At 50.1% G+C, this 16,342-nt stretch overlaps 4 protein-coding genes across 4 annotated transcripts; 1 reads left to right on the top strand and 3 right to left on the bottom strand.

Annotated features, from left to right (window-relative positions):
- Positions 1-1,417: 1,417 nt before the first annotated feature.
- On the bottom strand, positions 1,418-4,742 carry EDB93DRAFT_1154932 (uncharacterized protein). Its single transcript, XM_041449842.1, has 8 exons — positions 4,230-4,742; positions 4,039-4,170; positions 3,902-3,980; positions 3,410-3,847; positions 3,097-3,330; positions 2,824-3,036; positions 2,425-2,766; positions 1,418-2,372 (listed from the first exon to the last, which is right to left on the bottom strand). The coding sequence occupies exons 1-8, from the start codon at positions 4,322-4,324 to the stop codon at positions 1,770-1,772; spliced, it is 2,136 nt and encodes a 711-aa protein (XP_041306270.1). The 5' UTR covers positions 4,325-4,742; the 3' UTR covers positions 1,418-1,769.
- On the bottom strand, positions 4,743-10,456 carry EDB93DRAFT_1154929 (uncharacterized protein). Its single transcript, XM_041449841.1, has 8 exons — positions 10,385-10,456; positions 9,935-10,330; positions 9,746-9,885; positions 8,737-9,699; positions 8,448-8,685; positions 5,618-8,395; positions 5,393-5,564; positions 4,743-5,341 (listed from the first exon to the last, which is right to left on the bottom strand). Exons 1-8 carry the CDS (start codon positions 10,399-10,401, stop codon positions 4,853-4,855), a joined length of 5,193 nt encoding a protein of 1,730 aa, XP_041306269.1. The 5' UTR covers positions 10,402-10,456; the 3' UTR covers positions 4,743-4,852.
- Positions 10,457-10,571: 115 nt separating this feature from the next.
- EDB93DRAFT_1154919 (Ribokinase-like protein) lies at positions 10,572-12,112 on the top strand. The gene is made up of 6 exons (XM_041449840.1): positions 10,572-10,690; positions 10,746-10,866; positions 10,917-10,950; positions 11,006-11,203; positions 11,258-11,366; positions 11,413-12,112. Exons 1-6 carry the CDS (start codon positions 10,641-10,643, stop codon positions 12,035-12,037), a joined length of 1,137 nt encoding a protein of 378 aa, XP_041306268.1. The 5' UTR covers positions 10,572-10,640; the 3' UTR covers positions 12,038-12,112.
- Positions 12,113-12,164: 52 nt separating this feature from the next.
- On the bottom strand, positions 12,165-15,235 carry EDB93DRAFT_1228665 (uncharacterized protein). The gene is made up of 5 exons (XM_041451258.1): positions 14,991-15,235; positions 14,795-14,937; positions 14,279-14,689; positions 14,131-14,225; positions 12,165-14,079 (listed from the first exon to the last, which is right to left on the bottom strand). The coding sequence occupies exons 1-5, from the start codon at positions 15,037-15,039 to the stop codon at positions 12,231-12,233; spliced, it is 2,547 nt and encodes an 848-aa protein (XP_041306267.1). The 5' UTR covers positions 15,040-15,235; the 3' UTR covers positions 12,165-12,230.
- Between the last annotated feature and the right edge of the window lie 1,107 nt (positions 15,236-16,342).

Raw genomic sequence — 16,342 nt, 5'->3', positions numbered from 1 at the left:
GCCTGTAACAGTAGGTCGATGATCGTATACCTCTGCGTCTGTACACTACCAACTGCCGAAAATGTGTTGTACCATCATGATGGCGCTGGATCTGTTCAACTATACACAAAACTCACACGCATGGCAGACGCGATACGCACACAAACGAGACGCACACATAATCACTCCTTCGCATACACACTCTTGTATCGTAGAAAATTAGTACTGCACTATTAGATCTGACATGATTCAATCATCAATTTATATTGCAGATAAGGTTCCCAATGAAGGATTCTATAAACGCCAATCAAGTAGAGTCCAAGGGGCAAAAAAAAACCGCACTGAGAGTCACCAGCATCAGCAAAGCCTCGAATCTTTTTAAGGTCTGGTCGGTGGACGAGATGGAGCGATGAGAAGTGAGTAGGTCTCGGAGTGATGGCCAATTTATATTGCAAACAAGGCTGCTAATGAGACGCACTGAAGTCACCAGCATTGAGAGCAAAGCCTTATCTTTTTAAGGCCCGGCTGGTGGACGAGAGTGAGAAAAGAAGACGGAAAGTTGCCAGCACGGACAGCCTTGAAGCCTCAAATTTTTTTGAGGCCCAGCTGGTGGACAAGAGCGACAAAAAGGACAGAAAGATGCCAGTATTAGTGTCAAAAATATATAATCGCGCTGAGTGGATTCTTGATGTAAGTGTCGACGAGAAGAGAAGTGAGTAGGTCTTGGAGTCTATAGGCCCGAGGCCAAGGATACCATCAGCTCCGCTAAAGGTGCCCGATGTAGTAGCAGCAACACCAAATGACTGTTGAGGAATGACATACCAGAGAAGTAGGCAGTGTCGGAACCGTACATGACTGTCACAGGCGCACCAGTGTTGATGCTGGTGCTGGTCTCCACGTACTGTTTGTTGGCGCTAGCCCATCATGTGTTCGAGGTACCAGTGTCAATAATCAAGTAGTCTTTGATGATACATCAGCAGCTTGTCAGCAGCCGCATATATTTCTTAGTGTTGAACTTACAAGTTGTAGCAGGGCTGGGATTGCAGATAGAGGGTCGATGCAGTGAAAGGTTGGGGAAGGGCTGGAAGTCCCTGTCCATCCACGAGAATTGAACAGAGGACCAAACCGAGGAACTCAATAGCCCGTTTTCTCCTTGATGGTCGCAATCCTCCAGATTTCCCTGACACTGTCGAGCGCTTCCAGGAGCTCGAGCTTGGGTCCGAAATTGGAAGGGTGAATCCAGAGTCAATGTTGACACGCGCAGAGTTGGATACCTTGGGGCATCAATGAGTTTGATGAATGATCATGCAATGGTGCAGTACTAATTTTTCTAGTATTGGAGTGTCTGTGTGTCGCGTCTGTGCGTGTGAGTTTTTTTGTGTGAAGAATAGTCCAACATATGCAGCATACTATGCAGATCTTAAAGAGACGACGACGCCCTGAGTGTGAAACACGGATGAGCGAGAAGTAGATCATGATGAGATTAGTTATACATGCAGCAAGATGAGAGAGGGTGACCGAGCGAGGTAACAAACAGCAAGCGGAACTATCGCAACAAGTCAACGACAAAAATAAGCTATCTAAACTGGGAGGAGCCAAGATGTCACTGCTCGCTGCAGTTTTTGCAATAAATAAGACATCGTGATTCCGCGCGAAGAGAGAGAAAACAAGGGGGTCAGCGCAAAAAAAAAACATGTACACGTAAGAATTGAGGTAAGAACGTTCGAAAAGCAAGAGTGAAACAAACACATAATCCGAAACCCGAAAAGATCATATCTTCCATCCACCGTTTACTTGATATCCACGCCGGTTGGATCGAACCATTCACGGAAGTCTTGCTCAAAGTCTGTCCGAAACATGGATGGGTCTAGGTCCTCCAATGCTGACATAGATTGAATGAAGTCCGAAGAAGACATGAAATTAGGTGGTAGATCTGATAAATTGGGTTGTGGTTGGCTCGCGGGATTCGAAGCCGGAGGTACTGAAGATGTCCCGTTCGGAGCAGGGGATTGCGTGATGCTTGAGTTGATGGTATTTGGAGTCGGGGGTGCAGTGCCGTGTGCGCTTCCCGTAGGGTTGGATGAGGGCCCTCCTTGGCCTGGAGCAGCGGGAGCGTTGTGAGGTGACCCTTCTGGTATACCTGAAGGGTTATTGATCATGGGCTTAACATCCTTCTGATCTTTCATGGGACCACCGATAGCTGGTGACGCGGGTGGCGCCATGCCACCCATAGGTTTGGCTTGAGCTAAATTCTGGCCGATTCGATTGTTCTGGGGACCAACAAACTGTTGTTGACCTTGCACAGGATGGAAACCTTGCTCAGAAACACCAGGAGTGGCCGCTGCTAATAGGTTCTTGGTCGTTGCGGCCATACTATGTCGGTACTGCAAGGCCTTCAGAACAGTTGAGGGGTAGCCAAGGCTGCAATACAAATCGACGACTTACTGCACTGGCATTGGTCATCATCATGTTATGACCTGGTCCTGGAACCATGCCCGGGCTCATGGCGTTACCAGGAGCACCCATAGGCAGTCCCATACCAGGATTACCCATGTTCGGTGGAACACCGTGTGGCTGGAAGTTATTCATGGGGGCGCCTTGCATAGACGCTGGACGCATCATGTTACCATTGGGTATTTGTTGTGGCCCGCCTGGCATACCCTGCTGTTGCGGGTGCGGATATCCTGGCCCGGGGCCCATGGATGATGTTTGTTCCATGGGGGGAGGTGTGCGGCGCTGCCGCTTCCTGTCTGGAGGCGAGTTTTCACTATTCGGGAGCGTGCCATGCTGTCAAATTTCATAAATTAATTCGCTGTAATATTAAGCCAGGAAAAGAAATAGTACTTCTTCTCCAGGTGACGTGCTGTTGCGTTTTATGGTGCGCTGTGGGTGTTGTTGTTGCTGTTGTTGTTGTTGTTGCTGTTGTTGCTGCATCGTTGGATGTTGAACAGGTCGGCGTTGCTGCCCGGGCGGAGCCATCCCTTGCAAGTTTGATGAAACAGGGCCGAGTTGTGATGCCTTCACGCTCCGCTGCCGCACCTCATTCATAATTCGTTGCTGTAATTTGGATAATTCACGTGAATAAAATTTTCATGATAGCGATGACGACGAAGGTACCTTATCTTGAAAGCTAAGTGAGTGCAAGTCCTTATCGCCAAACATTGCAATTTTGACCGCCGTAACGACTTCGGTAGGCAAACGGCTAAGTTCTTGGTTGAGCATGCCTAGAGTTGGATCGTTCGATGGCGTCTGACGGGCTACCAACGATGGACTGCGTTGCATCATACCACCTTGACCGGGGGTACCAGGACGACTGGGCGACCGTCCCATCGGAAATGGCGGCGTCTGTGTCTGAGGGGCGGAGCCAAGAGAAGCATTTGAAGGGTGCATGGGGACGATTAAGGTTAGTGAGGTGGCCGGGCGGACCCACCAGCTGATTCATCGGGGGCTGTGGATGCTGGGGTCCGGAACCAGGGTTGCCTCCCGTAATATGGGGAGAATGAGACATCGTTGGGGATTGGAATGGAGGCGCAGCGCCATTTGGTCTTGGAGGGCCACCGGGCCTCTGCTGCCCTGGTAGTAGCTGCGAAAAGTTTCCTGGTTGACCTTGAGGGCCGCCCGATGACATCGGAATACCGTTAGCTTGAGGACCGTTCATTGGGAATGCCATGGGACCCTGAGCGCCATTTTGCATTGGGCCTGGATTACCTGGCAAAGAAGCAGGTCCAACACCGTTAGGCATCTGGCCGTTTGGTGGCATCGATGCTTGAGGTCTTTGCGTACCGTTCATGAAACGATTCATCGCTGGTGGCGCTTGCCGCATTTGGGGTGCGTTGTGCGTTCTGAGGTGCTGTTGCTGTAGCTGATGCTGGTTCAGAGGTCACGGTCGGTACGGTACTAAAAACGTTACAGTCCCACGTACATGCGTATAAACCATAGCGTCATCCGTTCCTGTTCCGTTGCTTTTTGCTGTGAAAAGTACCCAAAAAACACTCCACCATCTGGAGTCCGCAAACTGGGTTAGTCGAGCGCTTAATAAAGAAGTCGAGGAGGACGTACTCGAAAAGTAGACCCTGACGTGCGTTGATGGGGGGAGCAGAGTCTGGTGGTATTTCAGCCTCTACCAGTAGCTCGCGAGCTGTTTTACGGAATCCGCGCTTATTGCAATAATCATAAATGTAAATGTTGAACCTGGGTGAGCAGCCAACAAGTTAAGTTAGGACAAGGAAATGAGATATGCAGCGACAAACATCCTGTCCCCTTCCCAAGATGGATCCGACGAAGGGGGAGAGGGTTCGCCTGCAGGAGGTTGCGCAGGCATTGATCCGGGAGGGCCAGTGGCCATGAAGAGCTCCGATACAGGTTGACAAGTGAAAGTAGAAACACAAGAAGGGGTTTAAGAGATCAGCAAAAGAGAGCGCACGTATCGCGTTTGACGGGTGGAAAATAGAGTCGATGGTAGAGACTTTAGAGCTGTGTAAGCTGCAAAGATATATAAAGGCAGCTCAAGCTGGACAGACAGCGCACAGGTTCTCCGGCCAACGAACGAGGGAAAAACGAAAGATAGTACAGGACGACAATGACAGTGTCAAGATATGTCTGATCGTCGTCGACAACGACGGCGACGAAGTTACCTGGCGGAGGAAGAAGGAGTAGGCGAATGGGAAGATTGAATTCGTGCCAAACGAGAGGCGCAAGGTCATACTAGATGGGAAATTTCCAATTGTCGCCGACTTTGCCACCAAAAAACTACACGCCGTTTGCCGCATGCACGTCTACGCACAACGTTCGACTTCCTTCCATTACATATACGTTAGAACACATACGATACAAGCGAGTTCTAGTGTTACAGCTAATGAATCGAAAATCTCCATCAATGTCGCCGAACAACTGCAATCTGAAAGTCCCATCCACCAACAATATACTTCACCTCCAACAAACGTCTGATCTCCCGCCACCCCGCGCTCCCCTCCTCGGCATCCTGAAGATCTGTTACGACGAAAATGAAGTCTGCAGGTGAGAGAAGCGATCGCAACAACGATCCAATTAAAAAAGCAATTAATGCTATGATTAGAACAGTCGACAGTGGGTATGTGGTCGGCATCCGAACAATGTGTGTTGTCGTCGTGGAGTTTGTGCTCTCCGTCTCCGACCTCGATAGCCCACCAGGCAGCTTCGGAATACTTTGAGAAGATCGACGAGAAGATGAAACAGACTGTGGCAGTGGTGAAACAGCCTCCTTCACAGCTGATGAGGTCCAGCGAGACAGCGGATTGGGATAAGCATTTAAGAATCCAAACAACCCGCTATTTGATAATGGCTGCGGCAGAACCTGCGTAACAATACCGTTCTCGGGGGTATCCTATAACATCGTGGCTTAGGGAAGCCATCATATTCTTAGTAAGAAACTTACCAAGGGCGGCCCGTTTTCGATCACTTCCGCCTTTGGTCGACTCTCCTCCAGTGCTTCCGGATCTTCGTTGATATCGATAGCAGCGACCATAGCGCCATCATCCAGGAGTTCATCCGCACGGGACAGGGGCTCTTTGAGCTCGTCGGGGAACGAGTCTCCATCGTCCGCAGTTCTAACAACCTGCGTCAATAGCAGCTCGTGCATGAACAACGATTTATCACAAACCTTTGCAGTATAGGCATACGAGAGACCCGGTCATCCTGGAGCTCATCGCGTCCAAGTGCCGTTAATGACTCTTTCTCGTTAGCAATTCCAACATTCGCGCCGCCGACTTTCACAATCACGCCACCGTCACTCTTCTTCACAGGCGCTATGATAGGCTTAATCTCCACCTGTACCACAAACCCTTTTTCATGCAGATCATCAAACCACTGAGGCTTGGGAGGTGCTGTCCTGATCTCGCCTGTGAGTGGATCTTTTACCGTAGACACCTGATACTGGGCTGTAGGCAAAGTCAACCTTAAGAGATGTCGTGGTGGTCGATCAGCGTTCAGTCCAGATGAGTGTAGTGGCGAAGCAGGAATGGTGTATACGCTTGAACTGATAGGCAGATCCGTTGTACTTGCACTTGAAACCAGTTTCATGTTGTCCTCGCGGCAGGATTCGAGGGAGATAAACTTCCCATTGTCTCGTGGACGAGATGAAATGAGTACTTCATAGCCCACTGGATAGAGTTTTGAGTCAACAACGATTTCAGCAACGAGAAGGTCTGTGGAATGTCTGATTTCGCCCTTCAACGTAAACGCCGAGGAGGAGGATTTCAAGGGCTCAGAGGTAGAGCCTACAGAAGCTGAAGAAGTCTTGCGAGGATATGGCACAATTGAAGGAATCGGAGGGGATGTAGGGAGTTCTACTGAATTGTTGGACCGAGCCTCAGCAGTAGAAATAAGAGTTGGCAGACCCGCTCGGCTTGGCCGAGGAGTGAGATCATCAGGTTTACCTGATATGTTGCCGGCCATCGTGAGTAACATAATACTACGATGAGTTTGATTGGTAGGGTCGAAGGTCGATAAGATCAACTTCCGATTGTCGTCCTTCTTCCTCAATCTCCAAGTGGGAGCCTCAACTCTAGTGCCATCCCTCTGTTCCGCTAGGACAACACCTGCTGCTGGAAGCCTCGTGTATGGCATGGGTGAATTGGCCTTCAGGTAGGTCTCCACCGCAAGTATCGACTTAGGCAGGGCGCTATTGATGAGTGAATTCACTGCTACCGGTATGGATCCTGCGTAGTCCACTGCAACGACTCTGGTGCACCGCGTTGATGGAATGGCGTAGTTCTCCTTGGTATATGGATCGAGGGTCTCAAACATCCAACCATCGATATACGTCCGCCCAATCGGCAGGGCATAAGGATTGTACTTGGACGGAGAAAATGATGCAGCCGAATGTGGGCTGAAAGACGTGGACACGCAAAATATGACAGAACGAGAGTCTTGTGACGGACCCGTCTCTCCCGGTGTGAGGTCTAAACTTGAGAGTGGAAGCCTGGAGCGAGCCATGATAGATGCCATGAAGAACCCCCGGTCACGGAAAGGAAACCCTCCTTTGGATACCACAAACGCAGTATGGCATTTCGACCCAAACCTCTCCAAGATCGAGGCAGAAGCGAATCGGACATCCCATTGTTTGCGACACTCATAATTTGTCACAACAGCAGCAACCTCTTCTGCGGAGACTCCCTCAATGACTTTCTCGCCTTTATGCACGGGGATTGAGGGCGAGATGTCCGTGAGTAATTTGCGATGCACGGACATGCCCTTGTCTCCCAGCGGTACCCACCCGGTTTTTGCATCGGGACCACCGCACTGGAGATCTCGCATCCACTGTAAAGCTTCTGCGGCATGCTGCATGGGCGCCCGCGATGCAGACGGAGCACTTCCGTCTCCAGGAGCCATTGCAGCAACTGCTTGCTGTGTCGTAATCGTCGCTGATTCCACTGCAGTCGACCAAAAGCTGGCAAGCGGACTCGTGATCTTCGGAGATGTTAACCACGTTGACACTGGCGCAGGCTTCGTAGGTTCGCAGGGTTCAGGTGATGCATTTCTGGGGGTAGAATCTGAGCTGTTCGGAATATCGCCGTCTGCGTCCCACTCTGCCCGCCGCCGGCGAATGACACCCACGACTGGAGGCTGGTCAAGCGGAATGCGTATAGGCTTGATGCGTTTGCGCTTCGCAAGTGCCTTAATCTCCTGCTCAGGAAGTTCTTCGACATCGACAGTTACACGTGCCCCATTGACCATCACCATGCCCTTATCTTTCCCAGATCCCATCGGCCCGCGGCGTACGATAGCCAGAAGTCTCTCATCTGCAGCGAACAAAGCATCATGCGTGAGCGTCAACCATAACCCTCCTCCGCCGGCGGATAGTCGGTGACGGCGCAGGGCTGTTATGCTATGCGGAGGGGGGTCGACGACAACATCAAATGCAGATGCCCACGTGTCCATGTCACAACGGATCTCGCACTCAATCGTGTGCATCGTGCGAGAATTGGCGGGTACGGCTGATTCATTTCCCGAATCTTCCGTGATGGTTGTAGGTGCCCGGCGATTCTCTAAGCCTTCATACTCGACGCGAAAGGCCCCCCTCTCATGATCATATCTCATGTCATTAGCTTTCGCCCCAGAGAGTCGCGTCACTACTGGGGGACCGCCGCACTTGATGACAAAGTCCCCAACGCCAGCGAGAGCAGAGATCATAGCCTGTGGTATGCTTGCTTTGTTTGACCATCCTTTGGGATCTGACTGCTCAAGTAAGGTGAGCTGGGTGGTGCTTGGAGAAAGAGTTTCGATGGCCCATCCTTGGAGATCAACCTGCGTACGAATGAGAGTCGGGTCCTGAGGAGGGATGGAAGGGAACAAGTACGGGTCATCGGCCGAGAATGAGAAGACATGGATTGTGGTAGGAGATTTATAGACAGTTTTCAAGAGCACGGTGTCTCGACCCCTATACTCAAGTCAGAAGTAATTCATAGTGATAGCAAGTGAAATCTACGCACTGTACGGGCCACGCAGATTTGGTCTTGAAGTGCCACAATTGTGTCAACTCGTTCACATCTTCGAGAAGCGTTGCATCCTCATGTTGCTTGTCCCAAAACACCCTAGCACCAGGCGAAACCAACGCGCCGTACAAGTCCCATAAACCAAGGCCGACAAAAGTGGCTTCTGCTCTATACACTACCAGGGTCGGATCAATAGAATCTAATTGAGTCACTGACACCCCACGTGCTTCCGTAGCTGCAAGACATCTCAGTACTAGTTCGGAAGCAGAAAATGAGTTCTACTCACTCCGCTTCCACTTCGCTTCTGGTTCCTGCAATAATGACGAAAAGTATATATAACTCCTTTTCACGCGCGACAATATCGTTTTCTCGGCTGTCACAGATCGCTCAGTCATAGACGGTGCCAGTTGTGGTCTTGTAGGTGTTGTGGAGCTCGATGCAACGGAGCTTACTGAAGATGACGTTTGGAAGCTCACATCCGCAGCACTGGTAGCATCTTGTAGAATTTGTTGCTGTTGCTGTTGCCGTACGAATGATAACGGATCGCGCTCTTCGAGAAGTTGAATGGTCTGCGGAAGCCCATTAAGCCGGATTCCGCTGGATGGTGCAGAAAGTTCTATAACCGCGCGAACTTTGATTATTGAATGATCGTCAGGAAGAGGCGCATGGGATATACGGAGAACCGTTAGTTCCGGTGGCTTACTCCCCACAATGGAAGAAGAGGGCTTCTGTCGTGAGGCAGTGGCGTTCCAAGGGAGATTTTCAACCTTCTGAGAGGAGCCTTTCATAGTTAGTTGAACATCCCACCCTTCATTCGATGGAAGTACGCATTCAAGAGAGCGTACGAGGCGCCTGTGTTCCTTAATGACATCTAGTCCCTGACCTGTCTCCCCTACATGGTCTTCTTCCTCCGAGTGTATCACATATTCAATGGAAAGAGCCTGCCTGTCGAGCTGGAAGCGTATCTTCTCAATGCTAACTCCATATCCGTGTCCTGCAAGCACCGGTATGCGAGAGCCACGCGCTAGAACGGTCTTATACAGACCCAGCATCATCGTGCATAGCTGTTGGCACACGCCAGAAGCAGAGCCAAAATTCCAGATCGCGCGAAGATCGTGCTGCCAGAAACACGTAATGCGAAGACGTGGCTGCGCCATATATGTTGACATACGCCGTTTGATTTGATCGGCCGGGGAGTGCGGCTGTGGGGCTGAGGATGGTTGAACATACTGGATACACCAAGCGAACACTGAAAGTTATTAGCGAAGCGGGAATGGGACAACGATACGACTTACATGCGACTTGTGATCTGACGTATGGGGGCGATGGCCTCAAGTACGCTGGCTCGTCAGATGAGCGTGGTAAAGACGTAGAAATATCTATTATCGTAGATGTATCCTGGTAGAGACGTGAAATTGTTACAGCATCCCGTGGACTGGCATAACAATCAATACAACTCGAAAACAAACATAAAAATCACGCACTTAGCAGGCCAGCCAAGCGTAAAATTAGTCTTTGATATTCTTGTCTGATGATCAAACATTTCCACCAAATGCGCGCTTTCAACCGCAGGGTCCCACTCCTGTCTAAGCTCCGGAGTGGTAATGACGGACTTCCATGCATCGAGAGGAGCAGATTGGTCGGTAATTGAGACGTCGAGGACAACTCTATACACATTCTCACCCGACTTGGTAGCTTTGCGGTGCACGACGACGTCGGTGAGCTCAGGAGTTGGGGAGACGCGTGCCTTCCCCTTGCCTGGCGAGGGTGAGTCGCTCGCTAAAGAAATGTGTCTCCATTCCGACGAAGAATAAGAAGTAAGGAGCTGGCGGAAAGTGACTTCAGAGCTATCCAGTGCATCCTTCCAAGTTTCACGGAGTCTACAATGAGAGAAAGGTTGAGAGTTTTAAATGACGATGATAAAAAGTGCAAACCTTGTACCGTCAGTCATACCACAGAGTCCTATGATTGAAACAACAACAGCTTAAGCTCTCCACCAACGTCAGTAATGCTACGGAACACGCCCCTCCCATTTGTTCAGCCACGTGGTGCGGAGCCTTTACAAAAAAGGAAATCTAGTACGGTCCTGGCGGGGCGCTACGGGCATCCCGGATCGCTCATGTGAGTCCGAGTCATGTTAGAGTGCCGAGAACTCGTAATGCTTATCATTCGACGACGAACGAGGCGAGGATGGTCATAAAATCAATGCCAGAGACCAATCAAGCAAATGGCACAAACTTGTCCGTGATTTATGTTTGAATTCTTCAATTCCGCGACTAATTAAACATTAAGCAGTGAACCCGCAGACGACCGCGACAACGACCGGATATTGAGCGTCCAGTCACACGTCGCATATGGATATGTGGGTGGAAAGGCTGCCGTATTTCCCCTCCAATGCATGGGCTATGATGTTGATGTACGTCTTTCATCTCAAGCCCAACATACTCTAACTGTACCTACTAGTAGGTAGTCAACACCGTGAATTTTTCAAATCACACCGGTGGGTTTAGCGCTTGGACCACCGTCACTTCGCAATAAATCTCTTTTGAGTGTAGGTTATGGACGCTTCGGTGGGACCAAAACATCTGCAGAAGAACTCACGGCCATCTTTAAGATGATGGATGAAGTTGGCTTGTTGTCTCCCGGCAGACTTCTCACAGGTTATATACCAAACGCCGCTGCTTTGGGAGTAGTAAAAGAACTTGCACAAAAACTCAAGACACGTAACCCGCATCTCATATACCTTATGGACAGTATGTTTGCAACACCTCTCCAGAATTTTTCTTATATCGATGACCCAAATGCAGCTGTACTCGGCGACTCGGGAACGCTCTATGTCTCACAAGATGTAATACCCATGTACAAGGAGATGCTTTCTTTGGCGACTATTATCACTCCTAACTGGTTCGAAGTCGAGTGAGCGTATTCTCGTGATATATTAATGGTATCTGATATGATAAAGGACTCTTACCGGTGTACCAATCCTCTCTCTAAGCGCTCTCCGTAACGCCCTATCCATCCTACACGAGCGCGTTCAACACGTCGTTATTTCCTCCATCCCTTTACAACCATGGTTATCCGATGTCATACCTGAAACCATGCAACCTGCAGCCTCCACGGATGACCAACAGGCTTATCTCCTCTGTATCTCCTCATCCCGCACAATAGGGTCAAGTTCTCATTCAACGGTGCACTCCAGGCTCGTCCCACTGATTCCAGGATACTTCTCCGGAGTAGGCGACCTCTTCTCCGCACTAACTCTCGGCCACTTCAACCCATCCCTAAGGCCTTCAGAAGGCAAACTTCATTCAGCAACACAAACCCCATTGTCATTAGCCGTTGCCGCTGCTCTGCACAAGACGTACTCGATCCTTGAGTTCACCAATACCTTTGCAGCGCAGCTTCCGCCTGGAGACCGCGAGACTACTGATGATGAATGTGACGCAGCTGAGCCCACGCGAAAGCTCAAACGAATGAGAGGCAGAGAGCTTAGGCTTGTGCAGGGGCAGCACATATTACGAGAGGAATGGAGGGAGGGACAGGGGAAAGACCTGCAATTCTGGGATGGATTTTGGGACTCGTTCTAGAGATATACCAGTTCCCTGCATATCACTTATTGTATCACCCGCGATCAGAAATTTATGCTTGCTTTTCCCAAGAAATTGACAGGTTGATCAGATGGACGACCGGCTGGGTCAGCATTCAAACCCCTCTAAATCCGAAAGCACTACATTAGTGCACACCACCGAATTAAAGTATGTACTTTATATAAACAGTGTACTACAACCCTACCGCTCCCTGCGGCACAATCTCTATCGGCGTCACGCTCCCATGACTAGACGCTGGTATCGACGACGCCGCATTCCTCAACTGATCCTCCGTCATCCGTCTGCGCCGCTCTCCCACCTTCCATATTACGTCTTTCAATTCCTGTACCACTTCCCCACCTGGCCCCCACCGCTCAATCTTGGATGCATGTTCATCACCCCCACCCCCACTCTTCCGCTGTGCCTTCGCAAGCTTTATCCGCTCTTCCCTCGTCATCTTCGACCGCTCACGCGTGAACGCCGGTGAGTTCCCTGTATCAGCCTCAAACACCTGCTCGATGCCAGGTGGAGGCAAATGATGTGATGACGCAGCAAGCAGCAGAGGGGACGACGCGTCATCTGCATCGAACGTCTCTCCGGATGGTGAGATTACAGTGAGCCCAATGTCCTCGTGCTGTGCATCCATGCCTGGTGCTTCATCGGCCTTGTCAGAGTCATCGCTGCCCATGTCGAGAGCCAAGGTGGGTAGGTCATCTGGTTCCTCTGGGGAGGGGGTTGGCGGGAGTAAGATGTTCGTGAGTCTCTCCCGGCCGCGCTCGCATTCCCGCAAGGCAAGACCAATTTCACGCCGCAGACGTTCGTAAGCCAGAAGAGCAGGGTGACTGAGAGGCTCCTCATTGGAGGGCGTCGACATCTGTAGAGAATGCTTGAAAGGTGTCTCTTCTTTCAGCGAGGTTACACATTGCTCGAGATGATCTCGTGCATCGTCGAGAGCGGAAGAAATAGCATCGACGTGGGTTGCAAACCGTGCAAGGTCACTGGGCAGTGGCGCAAAGGATGTGATTTGGGATATCGAGTGCGAAAGAGGGTAAGTGGGGAGTGGAGGCGATGGTAATGAAGAGGCAACTTGTACGTCGGATGATGAGTCTGACGCAGCCACGTCCTTCAATTGCTGTTCCTGTTCCTCCACCTCGTCCAGAACCTCAGTAAGTCTCGAGGAGGCATCGACTAATGTTGTCGTAAGGAGGCTCATGAGTGAACGCACGTCCTCCCAGTAAGCATCATCTTCGTCCCCTTCAAACCGAAGAGCTAATAGATGAGAGCATGCATATCGTTTCGAGGCAAGCGCGCTCTGAAGTGACTGCTTCAACGATGAAAAGGAGAGCGGATGCCGGCTTGTTTGCATGCTTGTGTATTTCGAGGCAGGGGACATTGTTGAAAGGTGCCTCGAGTCAGAGTTACTTCTCAATAAAGACACAGCAGAATTCCGGGATGACGTCCCAAATTTGCTCATACCCTGACTGTGATGCTTTCGACGTAGATTAAGAGCAGCAGCTCCAAAACAATCATCCTCACCCTCTGGTAGCAATGAAGCCCCGAGGTGAGTGTCGTCCTCCTCAACCACATCAAGAAGTGGTTGGTGAGCTGATGGGCTTGTGGGCGCGCTGACACTGCTTCGTCGTGATGGTGACGCAGCACCAAGTAGTGCGCTAAGATCTGATCGCCGCTTTTCTCTCCTCTTTGCAATGTGGGACATAGGACTTCCTGCTTGTGCAAGAGCAGAGTAGGACCCATTCCACGTTGACCTCTTGTGATCGCGGATGGAAGTAAAGTTGTCATGTTGCCGAGATCCAGGCAAAGAAAGCGGCCGGTGATTATCGCTATTCAGAGAGAACGTGAGTTTCATAGGCGATGGCGGGGCATACATCTCCGAAAGCTGCGCAAGCTCGGATGGAGATACAATAGCTGAAAGCAGTTGACGAACGTTGTCACATTGAGTTTGGGTTGTGAGTAGGGAAGTTGATAGTGCCACCCTAAGTGACGAAAAAGTCATTATCGGGGTGGATGGTCCGTGAAAGATGCTGTGCAGGACCTAGTCAGGGCACACATTTCGATGATGTCATAGCAATTACCTTCGCTCTTCATTTTCTAGGGTCTCGAGGGTGTCTTGGACAACGGCGTCCCACACCTTACCCGCTGTGATTAAATTTTGGAGTGCTTCCAGGGACTGCAAAAAGAGCGGTGAGTCCATTGCCTATAAATTGTGAATGTGAGGCTCACAGGTGTAATGATGTCAGGTTTAGAGTGTAGATCCAATTGGTGAACGTGCATATAATACAGTGTGCTAACAAGCAACAGAACAAAGAAGGCGTAAAATTGAGCGCTGAGCGCTGCGACAGCAAGGGTGATAGAAAGTGTTATAGGCCATACATGTGGTGCGGGTTCGGCGGGTACCGTTAGGGAAATTTGCTCGGTAGCGGTGCTTTCAGCCCCACTGGTATTTCTGCTGTGGTTGCTTGAGAGTCTACCAGGAATTTGGGGTGAAAACGAACGGCGGTGTGGATGAGGGACGGGGGTAGTTGCGAAACCCGGGGATAGGAGGGAGGATGTAATGACACCATACTTGAAGCGCTCAGCGAAAGCTCGTGTGCGCTTCGAAATACGGTCAGATGTGAAGAGAGAGCTGAGAAACTTCATGACATTGCAGGTGAATGAAGAAAGATGAATTGACCGAGGATATAATAATAACATACGCGAGCTCAGGAACAGTGTTATGACTACGAAGAGTAAACATACCTGAAGCGCGCCAAAAATACCGAAACAAATTTTTTCGACTTGTGCACTGTACTTGAAGACTACTGGCGACTCCGTGAATGAGTGCTGGAGTATTGAGAAAAGTGGCCAGTTTCCAGGCATTTGCTCGGGAGCTTCACCCGAGTCTGCGGTGAAGTAAAGATGAGCAATGATCCACAAGGATGGTTAGCAACTGCACCTGTCAAATACTCTTCTAATGGGTGTCCGTCATAGTAAGGCTGGGCCATGAGTTGAAGTTGAGGCGTTCAGTAACGATCGGTTGGCGATATGAGCACTGGTTTTCGTGATGCGTTCGTGAAGAAAAAGCCGGTTATTATGTGAAACGAAAGGACAGCTCTAATGAACTAGGAAGTGGCAAAAAATGGCGTACGGTAGTATGCAATTAGCGTCCTTGGCTATAATGCCCAGTCTTGCGCAAACAGCCTCCGAGGGGACAAGCCGAGAGCTGTACCGCTATTTGCTTACTTAATCATCCATTGTGTTAACTTACCAAGTTAGCATGTTGCCATGATGTCACTCCTTCTCTTGATCAACCTACAAGAACGAGCACTGGGGGAAGCAGCATGTCCTCCTTGAGTTGTTCATATCGCTGCATCTTTATGGCTATTCGATATCTTTTCCTTCGCTTGGTTATACCATCCACGACGACTAAAAACCTAGCCAGGCACGGGTGCGGCCCTCAGGCTTACTATGTTTACTTGTATTTTGTTCGTGCGGAACCACCTGCTGTTGTAACAGGACAGGCTCCACCGCTGCGGCTCTTGCCTTCCTCGTGTAACGTGGCGGAAGCATTGGCTTTTCACTTGATCGGTGAGCGCTAGCGCTTGAATGTTAATAGAATCTCTCCAGCGCGGAACCACACGTCAAGTTCACCCCCCAACACGACCATTGCACCTCGGTCCCGCTAGGCGGATTATAGAACTATGTGCACTCCATCGTGATATTGTTTTTCGACACGAACGTCATTCATTTCCAAACGAGAGATCAATGAAGACCAATTCCGGCTGCACTGGCATTCAGCAGCATGAACATTACACGAGTCACCGGATCTATATAAATTCCAAGAAGTTCGATAACATCGGCACCTTTCCAGTAGATTTTCAAAACACGCGGTTGTCTTGAACCAATACTCGTGGAAGCAACGAAGTATCGTTCAGCCCCCGATTTGCCGTCGAAGATAGTTCTTCCTGCGATGGTATCTAGAAAAGTATACTCAATATCTATAGGAACATCATGATCATAGAAGTCCTGTGTATCGGAATAGCACTCTAGCGTGCGTTCCTCATGCTTGGATGAACACGAGCTTGCAGACACACGGAAATGATTCTCACTTCCTTTCCCTCGATAAGGCCCATCCGCTCATGATCCCATAATTGAAGCACTCGGAAAAACTAACGACGATGACCCTGTTCCAAGGATCTTCCGTTTTCGATATCACACTTATTTGTTGATCTACTGGTGGCTACTAGTATTCATACACGATGCGAGGCACAACACTCAGAACCTGATCTTGACTCTTTTGGCGGCTTT

This window comes from Suillus bovinus (genome assembly GCF_016758785.1).
Source record: "Suillus bovinus strain UH-Sbo-P2 chromosome Unknown EDB93scaffold_40, whole genome shotgun sequence".
Taxonomy (NCBI): domain Eukaryota; kingdom Fungi; phylum Basidiomycota; class Agaricomycetes; order Boletales; family Suillaceae; genus Suillus; species Suillus bovinus.
This window is presented reverse-complemented; position numbering and strand designations above follow the sequence as displayed.

Excerpts from the sequence above, each read along its gene's own strand:
- EDB93DRAFT_1154932 (XM_041449842.1), bottom strand. The coding sequence starts at position 4,324 with ATGGCCACTGGCCCTCCCGGATCAATGCCTGCGCAACCTCCTGCAGGC. Across the intron at positions 4,171-4,229 it reads TCTTGGGAAGGGGACAGGAT|GTTCAACATTTACATTTATG; the intron begins GTTTGTCGCTGC and ends CTGCTCACCCAG. Across the intron at positions 2,373-2,424 it reads TGATGACCAATGCCAGTGCA|GCCTTGCAGTACCGACATAG; the intron begins GTAAGTCGTCGA and ends ACTGTTCTGAAG.
- EDB93DRAFT_1154929 (XM_041449841.1), bottom strand. Across the intron at positions 5,565-5,617 it reads CGTATGCCTATACTGCAAAG|AACTGCGGACGATGGAGACT; the intron begins GTTTGTGATAAA and ends GCAGGTTGTTAG. Across the intron at positions 5,342-5,392 it reads TCGAAAACGGGCCGCCCTTG|GATACCCCCGAGAACGGTAT; the intron begins GTAAGTTTCTTA and ends ACGATGTTATAG.
- EDB93DRAFT_1154919 (XM_041449840.1), top strand. The coding sequence starts at position 10,641 with ATGGTCATAAAATCAATGCCAGAGACCAATCAAGCAAATGGCACAAAC. Across the intron at positions 10,951-11,005 it reads GAATTTTTCAAATCACACCG|GTTATGGACGCTTCGGTGGG; the intron begins GTGGGTTTAGCG and ends TTTTGAGTGTAG. Across the intron at positions 11,204-11,257 it reads TCTCATATACCTTATGGACA|CTGTACTCGGCGACTCGGGA; the intron begins GTATGTTTGCAA and ends ACCCAAATGCAG.
- EDB93DRAFT_1228665 (XM_041451258.1), bottom strand. The coding sequence starts at position 15,039 with ATGGCCCAGCCTTACTATGACGGACACCCATTAGAAGAGTATTTGACA. Across the intron at positions 14,226-14,278 it reads AACCTGACATCATTACACCT|TCCCTGGAAGCACTCCAAAA; the intron begins GTGAGCCTCACA and ends CTCTTTTTGCAG. Across the intron at positions 14,080-14,130 it reads CTAGAAAATGAAGAGCGAAG|CATCTTTCACGGACCATCCA; the intron begins GTAATTGCTATG and ends GGTCCTGCACAG.